Here is a 16,339-nt window from a genome sequence, read left to right as displayed (position 1 = left end):
GATCCCACCAATATGCGTTAGGAGATATGGGGCAGTGATGACGAAATTTTGCTGACAAGGGGAGAAAGGAGGGGATCAAAAATGGCTAAAAATTTGCTTATGTAATACTGGACCGGCCCCTAAATTGACGTCACGACGAATTAACACTGCGACAAACTTGTACCACGACGAATTTTTACCACGACAAATTGGGGCGCGACGAGTTGAGTGCGACAAACTGACCGGCTACGATTGAAATGATCTAGAGCAGCACTTTCCTGGGGGGGGGGAGAAGGAAAGTCTGCCCCGAGAAGCCACATTACGGCCCGGGGTCGACACTACTCACATGAATTTTTTGTTCAATATCAATTCGCTCAAAAAATTAAGGGGGCGAGGGTTCTTGGATGCAAAGGGAGCCACAAGAAAAAATATATGGTTCAGGTGGGGGCATGGGCAGAAAAAGGTAAAGAAGCACCAGCCTACGTGATATCGTTCACTTTTTACGAAATACAAATCGAACTAATTTGACGTCACTCTATAACTGTCGATTTTTTTTTTTTCATTGCCGTCGATGTTCAGCAGAAGGTCGTTCATCGCCGGCGTCGACTCGAATCGACGCGACGTTTGGACGATGACAGAAGCCGAAGAAGAGAAGACCATCGACCTCAGCAGCGAAAGTTCGAGCCTAGGCGGGGGCGACGAAGAAGACGACGAAGAAGAAGAAGACGAGCCCGTCGGCAACAGAAGGTTGACCGCGGGGCCGTTCTCACGGGCGGCAACGGCCAAGTCGTCGTCCACGCCGGCGACGCCCCTCCACCACCAAACCGGATCCGCCGCCCCCGTCAAATACACCTACTTCGGATACGAGACGTATCGGGCGCCCACGTGGATACCCACAAACAAGGCAGTCGAAAACCTGGACGACAACAACAGCAGCCTGGTGATGGGACATCGACACGAAGACACCACCATCAGACACCATGGCAATAAAACACACTTTAAGCAGCAGCAGCAGCAACAGGCCGACAGCCACCATTTGGATAACAGCAGCAGGCACCACGGCAAGGCGAAATCCGTCACAAAACGTACGTAAGACCTTTTTATTCTGTTTGTTTTTTATGTGTTTCGATTTAGCGTGACCTTCACTTACATTATTATCTCGCATTTTATATCAGGCTCTTCTGTCAAAGTGCCCAGTAAGTGGGCCGCCGACACCGAAACTTGCATGACACATAAAAACGAGGGCGAAAGGCTCGTAAAAATATACGTATATACAAATCTTCCTTGTGATTCTTTTCTCTAAGGTGAATCACTAGATGTTGGTTTGAATAACAAAGACTCGATGACAACCTTTTTGAGTCACTTCGAGGCAGATCTGAATTTCCCTAAGAGCAATGTTTCTCAAGGTGTGCGACGCGGCTCCTGGGGGGGGGGGGCGTCGAGACGAGCTGGAAATGTTGATGTGCGTTTGTGTGTGTGCGTTTTCCTATTTATGCCCTGAAGTGGTTCTTTTATATTAAAGAATACGGTATCTACTAAAGCAGTGGTGCTCAACTTTTTTGACTCGCGGAGCCCTTTTTAGTAAAAAAATTACACGGCGGAGCCCCGTATACAGGCCCATTTCTTAATTATTAATCAAAGTTACTGATTTATTTTTACTTATTTGAAAATATTTATATAATTATTATTTTTTTTAATTTTACTGTTTTTTTTTTATTTTCCTCAAGCGGCCGCGGAGTCCCAGGAGAGTGCATAAGGAGCCCCAAGGGCTCCGCGGAGCACCTGTTGAGAACCACTGTACTAAAGTATCCTGAGGAGTCGCAGATGAACCGTGAATAGGGCAAAGGGAACCACGAATGGCAAAAGTTTGAGAACACTGCCCTATAGCCTAGGCCAGTAGTTCTCAACCTGGAGGCCATATCGCCCTCTTGCGGTCCTAGGATATGGGATATTCTGGGGGGGGGGGGGGGCAAACCCAGTGACAGTAAAAAGAAAACACGTAAATTCCCCCTTTCTTTCGCGCAAATAATTCTTTCCTTCATAAAGCCATTGATGGATCTTTTCAAATCATGGGCGGGTACCATGATTGGCACAGGGTGGCTTGCACAGCATGGCAAAAAGTCTGCCAACAAGCAGTTCAAAATTGCTTCAAGAAAGCTGCGGGTTTGGAACTAATCATCTCAATGATGAAGGATCAAATCCGGTGATTCGCTCGAACCTCAACGGTTCTCAGAACAATGTTGAAGATGAAATTGCAAAACATTGGAACATTTTGACCATGACCCTTGGGTCAGGAAATTCTTTTCTTGGCCCATTGACAATTGCTGCCAGGCCTTTTGTAAGCCGCTGTGATAGCCCTGAGGGCAGGACTCCGCGTAACATCCCTTGCATTCCGTATTCCGCATTACTAAAAAACACTTAAAGTTAGAAATTTTATTTCCGATTTTGTTGAAATAGACAAAGTTCACTACAAACTTACAGGACCTTGGCATATACCGAAATTATTGGTGAATATATGGCCGACTCTCAGGTGACGAAAATACGGCAGAAAATGCTCCAGAGGAATTAGAAAAAAGTAAATGAAAAATGTTCCGAACGCACGCTGTGAAAACGCTGCGCCATTTTCTGGAGCAAATTGGGAAGATAGGGCCCAAAATCAGGGGCGTAGCCAGAAATGTCGTTCGGGGGGGGGACCAAAGTGACAGAACAATGGATTTGGCCATCTTTTTCCCTTTTTTCGGTCATTTTCTCACATTTCGGGGGGGGGGGACCAGACCCCCAAGTCCCTCCCACCCTCGCTACGCCCTTGCCCAAAATAACAGTAGCTCTTGCTGGTATTGATGAAATTGTGAAGGCTCCCGAAAAACACAAATATGTATCAATCTAAGCTTACGGATTATTTTAAATATGGTGCGTAAATAAAACTGAATTGAACCAAAAAAAAAAAAATCGTACGTATTGCATTTCATTTGCATACATGCACTGTGATTGGACATTGATTGTGTAGCCAATAATTTCATTAGTACGTAGTAAAATACAGTACCGTATTTTTCAGTTTTTATCGATCGAATTTTTCACTTGGCGTGTTTTACCTTTCTTGCTGAAAAAAAAAAAAACCTCTTCCTTGAAATTTTCTTCCGTCTTCGAGATAGATAGACTGTATATGTGAATTCATAACTTAAAAAAAGTAACTTTACCCCGGCCATGCGGAGGGAGAATTTATTTTATCAATGTAAAAAAAAACCATATATATATATATATATATATATATATATATATATATATATATATATATATATAAACATCATATTCCCAGGGAGCACCATTAACATCTCCTCGCGAGCAGAAATTTGGTGCCCCTCGGGCTTACAATAAGTAATTTACATTAAAGAAAAAGATTATCATATATTATTACATTAGCATATTGTCAGCATGTTCATTACATTAGCATATTGTCGGCATATTATTACATTAGCATATTGTCGGCATATTATTACATTAGCATATTGGCAGCATGTTTATTACATCAGCTTATTATTACATTATTACATTAGCATATTGTCGGCATATTATTACATTAGCATATTGTCACATTAGCCTATTGTCAGCATATTATTACATTAGCACATTGTCAGCATATTATTACATCAGCATATTATTACATTAGCATATTATTGCAGCATGGGCAAATGAATGGAGCATGACGTTTAGCGTAGATAAGTGCATGGTCGCTCATTTTGGTTCGAACAACCAACGGTTCTCTTACGAGTTGAATGGTGTCACTATCCCGGATGCAACTAGAGTCACCGATTTGGGAATTCTCATTGACGAGCGACTTAAGTTTTCTGAACACTGTTCAGCGGTTGTCAAAAAATCGAATAGAATGCTTGGTCTCATTTTCAAAAAGGTCTCTTCGCGTTCTCCTAAAGTCATTCTTCCTCTTTTTCGAGGCTTAGTTCGTCCTGGACTGGAGTATGCTGTAAGGTTTTGGAGACCATACCTACAGAGGGACATAGACTTGGTTGAAGGGGTGCAGAGAAGAGCTACGCGTGTCCTTATTGGCACACAGGGCTTGAGTTATGAAGAAAGACTTCATTTTTTGAATATGTTTACATTGGATGAACGCAGGTGTCGAGGAGATATGATCGAAGTGTTCAAAATTTTCAATGGGATGGATAGGATGGACCATGAACTTTTAGTACACCGCCAATCGACTGCTTTTACAAGGGGACACCAGTATCGATTGGTGAGGGACAATGCAAGGTTATGGTGTCGCAGGGAATTTTTCTCCAATAGGGTTGTTAATAAATGGCTTACCCCCGGAGGTAGTAAATTGTAACACAATTGACACGTTTAAAAAGAAATACGATAAACATGTTGGGGTAAATCGAGAAGCTATCCATTCTTAGAATAAGACAACCATAAGTAATCTTTATGGGCATCGTATAATATTTTATCATGTGTATATATTGTTTGTAATTTGTGTTAATTGCATTTTTAATTTGGTTGCTGTATTTTTGAAACATATGACAACCATATTTTTATGGGCATCTTTTTATCAGCCACCTCGTTGGGCATTTTGCCTGTTGGGGCGTTGTATTTGTATTTGTATTTGTATTTATTACATTAGCATATTGTCAGCATATTATTACATTAGCACATTGTCAGCATATTGTCAGCATGCTCATTACATTAGCATATTGTCAGCATATTATTACATCAGCATATTATTACATTAGTATATTGTCAGCATATTATTACATCAGCATATTATTACATCAGCATATTATTACATTAGCATATTGTCAGCATATTATTACATTAGCATATTGTCAGCATATTATTACATCAGCATATTATTACATTAGCATATTGTCAGCATATTATTACATTAGCATATTATTACATTAGCATATTGTCAGCATATTATTACATTAGCATATTGTCAGCATATTATTACATTAGCATATTGTCAGCATATTATTACATTAGCATATTGTCAGCATATTATTACATTAGCATATTGTCAGCATATTATTACATTAGCATATTATTACATCAGCATATTATTACGTTAGCATATTATTACATTAGCATATTGTCAGCATATTATTACATTAGCATATTGTCAGCATATTATTACATTAGCATATTGTCAGCATATTATTACATTAGCATATTATTACATCAGCATATTATTACATCAGCATATTATTACATCAGCATATTGTCAGCATATTATTACATTAGCATATTGTCAGCATATTATTACATTAGCATATTGTCAGCATATTATTACATCAGCATATTATTACATCAGCATATTATTACATTAGCATATTGTCAGCATATTATTACATTAGCATATTGTCAGCATATTATTACATTAGCATATTATTACATCAGCATATTATTACATCAGCATATTATTACATCAGCATATTGTCAGCATATTATTACATTAGCATATTGTCAGCATATTATTACATTAGCATATTGTCAGCATATTATTACATCAGCATATTATTACATTAGCATATTGTCAGCATATTATTACATTAGCATATTGTCAGCATATTATTACATCAGCATATTATTACATCAGCATATTATTACATTAGCATATTGTCAGCATATTATTACATCAGCATATTATTACATTAGCATATTGTCAGCATATTATTACATTAGCATATTGTCAGCATATTATTACATCAGCATATTGTCAGCACACTACTACCAATGAACCATGTGTGTAGCTATGAATTATGCATATAGTGTTCTGCAATTTTTTCCATAATTTGCTTTATGAGAGATTATCCAGTCTTTTTGCTTTCTCATTAGCGCCAGAATGGTGATGCTTTCATTCTTAAAATTGACATCTTCTCTGTTTTTCTTCCAAGCTTCGCATTTATATATTAGACGTTTAACTTCACTTGGAGCTTTCTCGTAAAAGATGCATTTGGCAGATCTTTTAGAAATCCCTTTTGGTATTCACCAAATGCGCCATGTTGGGTTTAGAACTTGATTGAAGTAGAAATCACCCTGCAGGATGTTCAGTGACACTTTTGGAAATATTGCATGTGTAAATCTTCCATTTGATGAACAATATCAATCTTGCTGCCAGTTTTCCATTATGGATTACTTTATCATGTTTTTTTCAATTGTATCGATAACATTTTAACTATTGCATCTATTTCAGTCTTCTCTGTTGCCTCCTTAGTTTTTTATCAGCATACTCATTTATGAGGTTCCGATTATGGGCCTTAACCAATTGGAAGACACTATTTTGTTCTTTTCAGCTAAAATTTTCATGTGTACATTTTTAACTTTCTGATTAATTTTCCTTAAGGGGCCGTTCAAGTATTACGTAAGCAAATTTTTAGCCATTTTTGACACCCCCCCCCCTTGTCAGCAAAATTTCGTCATCAGCTCTGCCCCTCTGAATCCTAACTCATATTTTCATAAAGGGTGCTTGATGACGTAAGCATTATCCGAACCCCCCCTCCCCCCTTGTCATCAAAAGTCAGCAAATCGGAGACCCCCCCATCCCCCCCCCCCCCATCGACGATGACGTAATACTTGAACGGCCCCTAATGTCTATAGTACTGATTGGCTGTCACTATAGACGTGGACACCTTCTAATTCGGTATTGTGAATGTCGTCTATAGCGTCCTTTACTGCTGCCATTTCGGCTTTATACATTGTACTGCCATCGTTCAGTCGCTCGAGTCATGTCTTCATACGCTATATTATTGTTATTATAGTGAACTACTACTACTATATCACACATGTACCTGTCTGCGGAATTTTTAACTTATTGGTACATGTTGGGAATGTGCATGTCCGTGTTGTGAACCTAACGTGAAGCTTGTTCCTGTGTAATGCTTGTTATATGGTGAACTGCTGCATAACCGACTTTATCAGCTATTTTTGAGCCATTAGTGTAAATTGAATGGATGCGTTATCGGTTTCATTTTTGCTCCACCCTATTCATAGTCTCTGCCAAGGAGGTATATGGCAATTTTTATTATCGTCTATGTGCGATACGTCTTCCTAATATTGATTGTGTTTTTTAGCTTGATGCCCATGAGTGCTATCACTGCCAACACCTGCATAGCATCGTTAGATACAGTTTTGTAGCATTTTCCTCTGCATTGTTATCGATTTTTCCTTTTGTCATCTTTGGTCGTTGAACCAAATTTCCTGACCATAGAGATGATGACTTTCTCTATACATTCATTGTAAATTTTCTTTAAAATGTAAATTTTCTTTAAGCTGGCTACCGTGTAAGAAAAATATCTGTGGGAGCTTTCCACCCTATAAAAAAATGTCTGGGTGCGGACTTCCTGGTCACGCTATGGAAAAATGCGAGGATGAAGGACTTCCTGTTCGCAATATAAAAACAATGCCCTGGTAAGGACTTCCTGACCACGCTATAAGAAAGATGCCTAGATAAAGACTGACAGAATCCTTCGATACGTGGAATTGCGGGTGAAATGTAAGGTGACATAAATAGTGTACAATCATGTTACTGACGGATAATTTCGTTACGAGGAATCGGTGATAAAAGCGTTAAACGCGCCAGATAGACAAATCAATAACAGAATGTCAGACAAATAGGTTTGTTCGACTGGACCTTTGGGATGGGTATGGTGAGAATCATAAATTATATGAACTGAGTAATATAGATGGTGCTATATTCTTCCAGTATACTTGGCTCTTTGGGATCAATGGTATAGTGATAGAACATCGATCGCACGTGACCCTCAGATACCTACCGTAAGTTGGTGGAAACCATGAAAAAAAATAAGTCAGTCTAGGTCTGTATCATTGATAATTTCTGTCGCAAGGCAGTCATTTTCTGCACACGAGGGATAATTAGACCAGGACCTACAATTTATTTGCCGATTCTGAACAACAGCAGCATGAGACATTTTACCTTTTTTATACTGGCATATAGTCCTCCTCAGTGTGGGACTCCCTGCGATAGCAATCTTTTTCTGGGGGCATGTTGTTGCCATTTCTGTTGTTGCCTCCGCTTCGAATCGCGTATCGAGCTCTCGACACTTCTTTCTAAGCACCCTTTGTACTTTAGGCGAGTGCCTTATCGACCTGGGCTACCGCGCCTTAGCTCTGTATCAAGAGAAAAGGACTCAAGTCTGGTCGTACCAAATACCATGATGTGACATTTGCTTTGATAATTTTTATAAAACTGTGCAACCCATACATTTAATGCACACGTATTACTTACATCTGAAACTCTTCTTGATCTAATTGCAGCGGCTATAATATTGGGGAATGGCACCGGTCGGATCACAATCAACGTCCCCTTCTGCAAGAGGAAAGACAAAGGAGGCGGCGGCGGACGATCTTCGAACATAGGTGGCGGTCGAAGTTCGGTAGCCAGTTCGACTCAGACCGATGCCTCGTCGTCGGTGGTCGTGTTGCTGCCCACGAGAGGAGTCCGCAGCTTCAGGAGCGACCGTAGGGTCGGGGATTGGTCGACGATGAGCCAGACGACGTCCGAGGAAGGGGTCCCTTCAATCCTCAGGTCGAGCAGAAGGGACGCCGGTGGTCACGCTTCCTCCTCGTCGTCGTCTTATTCGACGTCTAAGATCGATCACAACCACCACCATCACCACGACCATCACGACGTTGGCGGACGTTCCAGAACCCACAGACCCCAGAAGATGCTGAGGTGGAGGTCGGAGGACAGGATACCGGCTCACAGAAGCTTCTTCTGGAGTTTGAAGCGTTTGAGCCTACAGTCGCTGACGAAAGCCAAACACAAGACTGGCAAGTGAGTATCTCGGTGATGGCCATTTTTCTCCCGAATAATGCATTGGGTTTATTGATTATCACAACGTAACCGAAGCCGTTCTTGCCGTTTTTGATAGCCAGAAACAAGGTGGTTTATTGCAAATGTCGCATACAGTTAGTCTTCAAAGTAATCCTCATCGACATCCAGCAGCACAATGCCCTGGCGGTAAAAACCAGGATTTTGGGTGCAAAGGAGTCTGTGGGTGCTTGGGTGGGAGTCCGTCTCATTTGAAAAAAAAAATTCCCACGAAGGTGGTTGTCCAGTAAATGCAAATGGTCACTGCCATTGTCCGGCACCGGGATCTTCTACCAATGGACAAAATCGTTCTTCGAACACCTCCCTGTCCGGAAAATTCACCGCCACGCGATTTCCCTAAAGAAAAATTCACCACTAGGAAAATTTCCCGACAAACAGCTAGTCAGCAAATGAGAGGATGGATAAGTGAGTGAGTGAGCAAATGAGTATGTGAACGAGTGAGCAAGTGAGGGGATGGATAAGAGAGTGAATAATTGAGTGGATAGCAAGAGGGAGCGAGAGAGTAATTTATTAAGTTAGTGGGTGAGCATGTGAATGAGCAAGTCAGTGAGCATAGGACTGAATGAATGAGAAAGTCAATGAGCGCAGGGCTGAATGAGCAAGTGAGCGCGTGAGTGATTGAGTGAGGATGTGAGCGAGCGATTGAACGAATGTGTAAGTAAATGAGCAAGTGAGTGGTCGAGTGAGCAAGGAAGTGAGTGAGTCAATGAGTGAGCAAGTGAGTAGGTGAGGAAAAAGTCAGCAAGTGAGTAGGTGAGGAAAAAGTCAGCAAGTGAGTAGGTGAGGGAAAAGTGAGTGAGTAAGAGATCAAGTGAATGGGCGAGAGTGATTTATGTGGCTCTCTCGTTCACAGTAGCAGTGCCTCGGTCGAGCACTTTCCACTCACTCCTTTACATACGTGCTGACTTGCTGACACATGCCCATTTGCTCATTCACACACTAGGTCACTAGCTGCTGTCAATTTTTTCCTAGCGGTGAATTGTTTGCCGGTGAATTTTCCCTCAGGATACCGAGAGACACCCAGGCTGTATCACGCAAGGTGATTTCAGCGCATTGTCCCACTCACTCGACCACTCACTTGCTCATTTACTTACAAATTCGTTCTATCGCTCGCTCACATCCTCACTCAATCACTCCTGCGCTCACTTTCTCATTCACCCTCGTGCTCATTGACTTTCTCATTCATTCAGTCTTATACTCACTGAGTTGCTCATTCACATGCTCACCCACTAACTTAATAAATTACTCTCTCGCTCCCTTGCTCATTCATCCACTCAATTACTCACTCACTCAGGTGCCTCCGGAGGTTTTTCCAAACACAGAAATGACAACGTCAGCATGGACATGGATAGTACTAGGAGACATCTCATACACAGTTCCCCTCGGACCCTGTACCAATAGTGCCATTTCTTGGGAGTCAGTCTAGGTCTGAAGCTGATTCTCACTTCCATGGGGAAATCCTTACCAATATGAGACGCTTGCAACAGGCACTCTCACGGACTCTTTGCGACAAAGATTCTGAACTTTTTACCAACGGAGGGCGGGCGTCTTGCGCAGCTTGTGGCACTTTGGCAAATGGTGCAGGATGCCGATAGGAATTACTTTGAAGCATAGGCGGAATAGACTTGAAAGTCTGGGGGGGGGGGGGAGCACAGTCATTATCGCTGAGGAGGGGCACGGTGATGATGATGATGATGATGATGATGATGTCAATTCATATATATATATATTAGATCAGTCGACTCCACTTTTGACGCTGCCCCCCCCCCCCCCCCGCACGCATCTCCGCCCATGCTTTGAAGTATTAACGCTGGGTGTTATTTGCTGTATAACATTTTTGATAGCCAAATACGACAAACATTTTCAAGTTACGTTATATTTTACCTCAATCTTTCCTTCTCAGGTTCATTTCAAGCATGCGCACGAAGCTGATGGGTTCTAGAAAATCCCCGGATGGATCGGAGGACTCAGCCTACGACACAGCCGAGGTGTGCCTAAGTCCTAGCGGCAAGGGTCCCCATTACGCAGGCCGCACTTATTACACGGATGACGATAGGATAAGAAGATCCAAGGCGGGACCAAAAGCCCATCGGCAACAATCTTGGAGTTTCCACGACTTGAGGGAAGCGGGCCTTGACCGTCCTTCAGAGACAGGCGCGATGTACAGGAATATACGGGCTTCCGCCAGTGACGTCGAGAGTACTGGCGGACGGTCCAGCGCAGCGTCCGTCAGGAAAGCCAGCAAGGGCTGCAGCAGCAGCGGCGGCGGCGGCAACTCGAGGCAGTCCTCGAAGAGGCGGACTCGAAGGAAGCACCGCAGGCGCCATTCCTCGGCGTCGGACTCTGGCGTCGAAGAGTACTACCCGTCGGACGGGAGCGCTCTACGCCGGTCTGGATCGGAGAAGACGTTGAGGTTGGGCAACAAGCAGGTGACGCGAGTCGAGATACACCACGGGATGAGCGAGGACACTTTCCACAGGTGGTCGCATACCAACCTGCAGGATGAACTAGGGTACATACCATGACGCTGCGTGATGAAAACCGACGATCACTCGTGTGACTATCTGTGTCTCAGGTTCACTTTTCCTGTTTTTCTCTGGAACGACGCCGATCGCAACAAAGATTTCGAGAAACAGATCGGTCACTCCAAGCAATAAAAAGAGTTTTTCCCTTGTTGAATTAGAGCTCGTTAATGAATTCGTTTCACGGTCAAAACCCGTTTACCATATACACACACATGTCCAACTGCTTTCACTTTCAAATTCTGCGTATATGAATATATGATATGACCACATGATATCTCCAAAAAATCTGCACCGATAGATATTCTGGTCAAACATCTTCGATGCCATCCTCTGATGGGCAAAGCAGTAACCAGGGGAAACAACATTGTGAATAACTCACTACAGTGGTTCAGTCTAGTTCAATTGCATTAAAATGGACGTAAGATGTTTTCGTTGAATCCAGGGACGACGTAAACCGAAAAGGGGGCACGGGGACAAGAAATTCTAAAAAGGCCAAGAGAGGGACGGAAATTCAGAAAAGAAAATGGTGAAACAACAAATTGAAGAAGAGATATGGAAGGAGAGCACAAATTTAGAAAACGGCAAGAAACTGGCCGCAAATTAAAAAAACAAGACGGAACTGGGCAAAAAATTCGAAAACGGCGCAAAACTGGGTATAAATTTAGAAAATGGAAAGGAACCGGGCAAAAATTTAAAACACAAAGTGTAAAACTGGCATAAATTCAGAAAACTTGGTGCAAATTTAGAAAACGGCAAAGAAATGGCCACAAATTTTAAAAAAACAAGACGGAATTGGGCATAAATTTAGGAAAAAAAACAGCGTGAAACTGAGCGCAAAACGCCGCCAAACTGGGAATAAATTTATGAAATGGAAAGGAAACGAGCATAAATTTAAGTGAACTGAAAATTGAAAAAACAAAACGTACCTGGCATAAATTCAGGAAACTGTGCGCAAATTGAGAAAACAGCAAGAAATTGGCCACATGTTTTAAAAACATAACGAAATTTTCCGCCTGGCAGTCGAGTGGTTAGGGAACTAGCTTCTCACTGTGCAGGTCTGGGCATGGATGTTTACTAACACTAACAAAGTTCCCTGGCTGATCCCTTGGGAATACGTGAGGATCACGTTGTTATAAAAAAAAATTGGGCATAAATTCTAAAAAATGGCTCGAAACTGAGGATAAAATTAGAAAACGGTGAAAAATTCAAAAAACAAGAAGGAATTCGCCACAAATTTCAGAAACAAAACGAAACTGCATAAATTCAGAAAATGGCGTAAAACTGGTCACAAATTCAGAAAACGGAAAAATGGGTACAAATTCAGAAAGCATGACGAAATTAGCTGTAAATTTAGAAAACAGCACGGAGCTGATCTCGAATTTAAAAAAATGACGAAACGGGCACAAATTGGGAAAACGGCACGGGACTGAGCATAAATTCACGAAAGGAAGCGGACAGAAATTCAAACACGAAATGCACATAAAAGCACATCGGTGGTAGCAGAATTTCATGAAAGGGCCAGAAATTATGGGGGTGGGGGGGGGGGGGTCCAAATTTCTTAGGTGAGATTATGGTGTTTTCTTGAGGTTATTAGAACACAATACATCTGGGCCAGAGGCGTCGGAAGTATTACGCACTCGTGGGTGCTTAGCTTGAGATTTTCCACGCAAATTTTGATTTCTGAATGAATTTTGCGGTTGCTCGAGCACCCACTGCACCCCGGCTCCGAAGCCACTGATCTGAGCAGTGTCTCTTATGAAAAGGTATTTTTACATGCGCACGCTATACGTTGATCTCGAATGGCCCTTTCCTTCAGGAACTCTTCGACATCTCTCTGAGTTGTGAAGAGGGGTGTGTCCGGGTCCTTCAGTATCCAATATCCATAGGCTAACCATATTTCCTCGAGAGAAATACGGGAAATTGCGATTCCTAATACGGGACATCACCGATTATCGCCAAAAGTGACGCCAAAACCGAACAAAGTTGCCAAATATTGCTGAATTTACGGAAAAGTCACAATTGCGGGAAGTGAAGCATTACTGCAAATTGCAGTGGATTAAAATGAATTCCACGAAAAAAAAAAAATGTTCACCAAGACAAATGTGGGAGATTTACATTCTCATTTATAGTTGTAATTATTATAACATAATTTATGAGTAGAAAAATAATTTCAATAAAGAATAAATATTCAAGTAGCCTTCGTGTAAAATGTGGGAAAAACCGGGACACTTTTGCTAAAAAGTCGGGACGGCCAAAAAAAACCAGACAATTCCAGGACTGTCCCGGGAAATACGGGACATATGGTCACCCTAAATATCCACCACGGCACAGAAGAAGTCCACTCACGTAAAAATATAAATTAGAGGGAACAGATAGCTGTTAATTCGACTCAAAATGGCGTCCCTTCCCACCCAAGAGATATCGATACGCAACAGCATTGTGGAAACGAGTTGAAAATGAACAATTTTTAGATATTTAAAATAAATCGCATAACATCGAATCAGACGAGAGCTCGAACCCATTCCACTGATCGGAACCCCAAAAGAGAGGAGCCGAGATTAGATAATCTTGGTACAGTTGTTGGTATATAATCTAACTGAGCTCGTGACGGCCGATGATAATCATCCACGAGGGAGTCGGCCGTAAACCTATTTACCTGGTGGTGTGTTTTAATACAATCTTCAAACACACATTCCTCTTCGAATTCACCATTAACACGTAACATAGCGCACGCGCTGCTATTTATAAAGTGTGCATAGCCGAGGGTCATTCCTCTTGACCTCACATCGTAAGTCCTCTCAACAAGACGGCGGCGAGGTTAATAATACATTAATAAAGGGAGGAGGAGGGACCATGTATTCATATCTATCTTTTTTTCTTTCAAAAGGATGTTCTACCGGATGTTGGTCGAGAGCCATTTTTTTTTGTGCTTAAACTAAACACGACTCGTGTTCATGTTGTTGATCGGAGACGTTTTCACGAATTTTCGTGATTCGGTCTCGACCCCAAAATACTGCGAGAGCCGGGTTCTCGTGATAACGAAGCAGGTGCTCGTCCGACACGTTGGGCACCCTTCAGAAAAAGACTCGCTCCGCTCGAGACGTTCGTGACCTTAAGAATTGCCAAAATACCTCCCGTTCTTTTCTGGCGCACAAACGATGAATGACATCCGCTGCTGTGAGTCAAACAGATGCCAAATGTGACGCCATTAAAGACGTTTAATAACGCGGCATCGCATCTATTCTTCAGACGTAAAACGGTACCGAAACAATGACGGCCTTTTTTTTTTTCAGGAAAGAATCTTTCTGAAGCACTTCCGTCCGTGATTTAGCACATGCTCACAGAAGTGCAATTATGGTTTTGCCGTCTGCGGGCGTCAACTGAACGGGACTGTACATGGACGGTCGGACCGCTTGAAAGGTCCCGATAAAGAAACTCTTAGAATGCAGCTTTGGTCGGACCTGACTCAGGCCAAAGCTCACAATTTGTATGGATAGCGGAGAGTGACATCATCCTCGGATAAGTCGCCATCTGGTGGCATTGTCAGCAATTGTGAGTTTTGGTTTGAGTCCACGTACGGTCCCGTTCCGTGCACACAAGCTACAAGGAAAGATTGAGATATTCGTTACCTTTGTAGTCCATTGCAGTGGTTCTCAACCTTTTTTATCTTATGGCCCACTTTGAACCACATTTTCTTCTCGCGGCCCCCTCGTCTTACCTAGGGTCCACACCCTCATGAAAGAGTGAAACACATTCTACTTACTGTGAATTTAGTTTAGTCCAAACTATATTTCTAATGAGCAAAAATTTTATAGATAAGATCAATCAAAGTGGGGAAAAGGGAGATTGCCACCTTTCTTAAGGGACAAATTATACGGGAATAATAGGTCTGTGCGAAATGCTGGACGATCTAACGGACCTACACAATAAATCTCCCCTACCGACACATCATTATGGATCTGCATCTTACAGTAGACTGAAGTTCAGTAAACTTCCATCTTTTGGGGGTTCTATGCATGGCCGTCTCACAATCATGGTTCCCAGGGCAAAATGATATTCTGGGGCGCCCCTTTACGTAATCGAAACAACTTACATATTTACACTCAAAAATACCATGTGACCATGAAGGGCCTCCATGAACACCCCAAGCCATGCCCACATAGGTTGAGATTGCTTCTGCTTCATGGACAGCTATGTTGGACTCTCAAAGTTTAGTCACACTTTTTCCCCCAACATATTTCACTTGAAAACTTGATTTCTTCATATCTCTCTGCGGGCACCCTTAACTACTTGCCATGACTCCCCTTTCATCTTATTTTCACTCGTGGCCCCCCTTAGATACCACAGGACCGCAAGGGGGGCCATATGGCCCCAGGTTGAGAAACACTGGTCTAGTGCGTTCATCCAGAAAGTGAAAGGACGTGGGTTGGATTCCCCGCAGGGCAGTTGAATTTTCTCTCTCTCCAAAATATATCTTCGCATCAGTCAGCTGTTAAACACCTTTGTATGCATATCGGAGAGTCACCTCGGACATCCATACATGCACACACACTGAAAAGATTATTCATTTAGATTTTTAAGATTTTTGGCTATATATCCTCCCGTGCGTTCGTGACCTGCATTTATATTACTCGCATTCCAGTCGGGGGGAGATTATGGGAACCTGCATCAGGTAGCATTTATTTTAAAAATACAAGTTAAATCCAACGCGTGACCACCCCATCATACCGGTGAAAATATGAAGAAATACATTGGAGTCTCGCTACATATGTTTCTTTCGACTATCACGCCAAGTCGCCAGTGGCTACGTCGCGTCGGGTATATTTCGTGTGAGCAGCTCCATAGAAATATACGTGCTCGATCCTCTGGATACGGAGTCTCCTTATCAGTCGCCAGACTTTAGTATCCCCCCGTGTGAGGAGGCCCTTACGCCGGAAGAGCACGGAAACGATGGGTGGGAATTTCGTATCAAGCT

The 16,339-nt window shown here is 42.3% G+C and overlaps 1 protein-coding gene across 2 annotated transcripts in view; it reads left to right on the top strand.

Annotated features, from left to right (window-relative positions):
• Positions 1 to 11,518, top strand: part of LOC149085798 (uncharacterized) — a 29,735-nt gene extending 18,217 nt beyond the window's left edge. The window contains exons 4-6 of one of the 2 annotated variants that reach the window (XM_089232212.1): positions 559 to 1,064; positions 8,263 to 8,782; positions 10,743 to 11,518. In XM_089232212.1, the coding sequence (XP_089088338.1) occupies positions 559 to 1,064; positions 8,263 to 8,782; positions 10,743 to 11,364 (1,648 nt within the window). In that variant the 3' untranslated portion in view covers positions 11,365 to 11,518. The remainder of the gene's footprint in view (positions 1 to 558; positions 1,065 to 8,262; positions 8,783 to 10,742) is intronic. The other variant, XM_089232213.1, reaches the window with a different exon arrangement.
• The last annotated feature ends 4,821 nt before the right edge of the window (positions 11,519 to 16,339 follow it).

This window comes from Pholcus phalangioides, unplaced genomic scaffold, assembly GCF_987345545.1.
Source record: "Pholcus phalangioides strain wild (caught in Gottingen) unplaced genomic scaffold, Ppha-v1.0 ptg000005l_1, whole genome shotgun sequence".
NCBI lineage: Eukaryota > Metazoa > Arthropoda > Arachnida > Araneae > Pholcidae > Pholcus > Pholcus phalangioides.
Note: the sequence above shows the minus strand (reverse complement) of the source record. Positions and strands in the feature narration are given on the sequence as shown.